This window comes from Arachis duranensis, chromosome 5, assembly GCF_000817695.3.
Source record: "Arachis duranensis cultivar V14167 chromosome 5, aradu.V14167.gnm2.J7QH, whole genome shotgun sequence".
Taxonomy (NCBI): Eukaryota; Viridiplantae; Streptophyta; class Magnoliopsida; order Fabales; family Fabaceae; genus Arachis; species Arachis duranensis.
The window spans coordinates 106,726,395-106,730,113 of NC_029776.3; the positions used below are offsets into that span (position 1 = coordinate 106,726,395).

Consider the following 3,719-nt stretch of genomic DNA (forward strand, 5'->3'; position numbering starts at 1 on the left):
TAGTGACAAAAAAAATCCTTCATGTTAACAAATGCAGGTTCTACACATTGCTAGCTTAATTGTAAATCATACTTGGATGTCAATAATGTAAAATAAATTCAAACCAGCAAAAAAAGCTAGAATACCTTTGTGCCTCGATTATTGGAAGTCGCACAGCAATCAGTTCACAGAACAGTTCAATGATTTCCTGGGCAGCCATCATGTTCTCCTCTCTGATAATATGCTCCACCTGCATCAAGCAAAAACATTCAAGAACACTTAATACCATAAAAGACTTCCCTTTTGTCCGGGGTCATCGGTTCAAAATTATCACACTGAAAAGAGATTAAGCTATACCCTGATGCGAGCTGTGGCTTCTTGACCAGTCTCAAGTAGCTTGGCAATCTCCCGCCGCATATTCTTTAACTGGATATCTCTTCTGTTCCTTAGAAGCTTTATGCGTGGAATTGTCAGCTTCAGCAGGGTTTTACTGAAAGTATAAACAATGGTGATCATCAATCACTTGAACAGTTGAACATGTAAACACAGGGAACCAAAACATAAATAATAAAAATAAAATAATCTCTCCAGAAATTGCACAACAAATCAATATTCAAGATACTCAAATCATAATAATCGAGTTCCTGAACAAATTAAGAAAAACAATAATTCATGGTAATCAACATCAAATAGTTCAATGAAGGCATAAAACTAAACGATGCAGTAATCAAAATTAAATTCAGCTCATCCAAACTTGAATATCTAAAAAAAAAAACGGAAGAAGGAGTACCATTTAGCAGCCTTAAAACCCTGTTTGAAGAACGAATCGAGCATCGACATGGTGCGGTTCTTTGTTTCGATCAGAAATGGATCCCTAAAATCAGAGCGAGATCAAAACTCAAAACCAAAAATTGAGAATTTCTGTGAGTTTAGGATATTAAAGAGATTTTGGCGATTATTTTGGATTTTTAGAATGAGAAAGAGAAAGGTGAATTGGGTGTGATATCAACGATGATGGATGTGTTACATACGAAGAAAAAACGAGAGGAAAATTGCGAAAATCCCTTTCCTTAACAAGTAAGGATTCTGAAATCTGAACTCAATAAGGATTTGTGAAAGTGAAACCCAACTCTTATGTTTTTCTGATTTTTTTTTAATTCGTTTCTTGTTTATACTTTATATCTCGTTTGTTAAATAAAACTAATTTTCCCTTTTTTTTATTAAGAGTTTGATGCTACAAAGACTTCGGAACATTTGTTTTAGATTTTATAAAAATATAAACAATGAAAGGAAAATAATGATATGTTTAATTGTTTTTTCAGTCAAAGAATTTGTTAATATTATTATTTTTTATCACAAGTATTATCTTACCAACAGAAGTCGTTAGCGAAGATATAATTATCTAGTATTAACCACTAAAATAAATTCCAAGAGATTTTAGCACTAGCCAAAAAACCTCGAGAAAAGAAAACAAAAATAAAAGTATGCCTATTATCTGTTATTCATTTTCTTTTTAAATATTGTATGGCTTGATCTATCATAACATTATATATTGCCGACATTTCCATCATTCATCAGGTAAATCAACGCGGTAATCCGAAACATTGATTTTGGGTTTAGCAATTAATACCATAAGGGTTCTATTCTTCTAAGTTCTAAGTTCTAGCATCTACTAAGCAAGGTCACAGGTTGCATTTTTTCAAGTCCAAAATAAAAATAATAATAAATACAATTCCGCTACAATACCACAGTATTTCTACCAATTTCTGTCAATTCTTACTTATAAATATGTTTAATAGAGCCAATGAGTAATAGCTCAAATGACATAATTTCTCCATACTCAATTAAAAGGTTACGAGTTCGAGTCTCCTATCTTTGGTTAAAAAAAAAAACTGTGTTTAATAAAAATATTTTTGTAAATGTATCTAATAAAAATGTCTTTTTTATAGCTGTATCTAATAAAAATATCTTTATAAATATATTTTTTTATATATATTTAAAATATAATAATTAATTATTATTGACAATAAATTAACAGATAATATATTGATACCCTATACTTTTCCTAATAAATAAAAGTTGTATTTTTTATCGAATACAAAAGCCTTGGTTACCTTGCTATTTGAATATACACATTAACAATGAATATTTGAGCTTTTGCATCTTCAACCACAGTTTGTATGATTGCAATATAGATATCAATATTCACATATCATATAAATTTGTTCCATTGAGCATTTCCTTACATACCCTGATATACTATTGTTCATTCCAGAAGGGTTGCATTTCATCTACACATTTACATTCAAAGTTTACCAAAAAAACAAAGGTTTTCCATTTTTCCTTGCATACAAAGCAAGTCCTATATCTCTAGCAAAATATAACTGCATTTTCTAGTTCACCAAAATGTACAGCCTGCAACATATAGTCTCTCAAAAAAAGTGGAGAAAAGCATTCTTAACAACACTTCATGCTTCTTCCGCTACTTTGGTGCTGGATACTCTGAAATGTCTAGTTCCCCAGGTGTCATCTTTATTGAGGTAATATGATTCAAGACAAACAGAAACCCATGGCGGATTTCTCTTATCACTGGTAGCACCACCTTCAGTTACTCCAAGCAATTTGTTTAGCTTCTTGCTCAAACTATCCGTGTCCGGATAGCCACCAAAAAGAGTCTCCTGCCATGTATCAAGATAACAAAAAAGGGAAAAGGAAAAGGACCAGACACATAAATATGGAAAACAAAATAAGATATTAAAAGTGATAAAGCAAAACTCAAGTTAGAAACAATAACTTTAGCTCATTATCATAAAACAATTAACAAGAAGCCTAAATCTATGAACATTAGATAAAATTTGTGCAAACCCCATCCTTGGCAAAAACATAGGCATGAATTCTAGCTGTTGCATCCTCTAGGGTCAACCGCATTCTGTATATCCCAGCAGGAGAGCGGAGCATTTCAGGTTGGCAAGGCAACGCTGCAACCACTCGAACTACACACTTGAACTTGGCGGTCACCTACAATACATTAATTCAATAAGCAGAAGAGCATCAGTAATCTGTGCATGTATGACTTGTGTATATGGATGGAGAGTAACTGAGTTGAAACTAAGAGCATGGTCACAACAATGAAAAGGACATATAACACCTGATTATTTGTGAGGGCTTCCATCAGAGTAACATGCGGCGCACAATGACAATCAACCGTTACAACTGTATTGATCAAGAACGATTGTTATTCCACTTTAAAAATATATATATATATATAAGATAAAAATTCTCATAATTTCTGCCAATCATAACTTTAATATGAAAAATTATAAGTTAAGGAAATAGACCTTAGTGAGACAAATGAAATACCTGTCACAGTTGAAGGTCCAGGGACACACCCCAAATAATTTATTTCAAATCTCCGAGACATCCGCTCGTCAGATAACCTGCTTCAAGGCAAACAAAAAGAATACATAGATAAGCTCAAGTTTGCCAACCTTATATATCCAAACCATGTAAATGTTTGAACTAATTTTTCTACCACCTTTTGCGTGTTAAAATGAGATTATCTTCAGCTGGAGTGTATCGAAACTTTGTAAAAGGGGTAAAAAAACCACGCCATAGTCCTGCATGCACTTCAAGGCGCATATTGACCAACTTAATCCATTTAAGTTTAACATTGTCTAGAAGGTGAAAATGACTCTTGTCAATGCTTCCATCAAAGGTTATCCTCAATATGGACCCAACAG

General features: G+C 32.7%; 2 protein-coding genes across 2 annotated transcripts in view; both read right to left on the reverse strand.

Moving 5' to 3' along the window:
• Positions 1 to 1,166, reverse strand: part of LOC107491575 (uncharacterized) — a gene marked incomplete in the record, with an annotated part of 3,052 nt that extends 1,886 nt beyond the window's left edge. Inside the window, 4 exon segments of the mRNA XM_021143624.2 lie at positions 126 to 229; positions 337 to 469; positions 770 to 853; positions 1,011 to 1,166. Coding sequence (XP_020999283.1) covers positions 126 to 229; positions 337 to 469; positions 770 to 819 — 287 coding nt within the window.
• A 1,017-nt stretch (positions 1,167 to 2,183) lies between these two features.
• The window catches only part of LOC107491573 (protection of telomeres protein 1b), a gene marked incomplete in the record, with an annotated part of 3,322 nt that continues 1,786 nt past the window's right edge, over positions 2,184 to 3,719 (reverse strand). Inside the window, 5 exon segments of the mRNA XM_016112447.3 lie at positions 2,184 to 2,657; positions 2,845 to 2,997; positions 3,128 to 3,192; positions 3,340 to 3,416; positions 3,515 to 3,719. Of these exon segments, the coding sequence (XP_015967933.1) occupies positions 2,448 to 2,657; positions 2,845 to 2,997; positions 3,128 to 3,192; positions 3,340 to 3,416; positions 3,515 to 3,719 (710 nt within the window).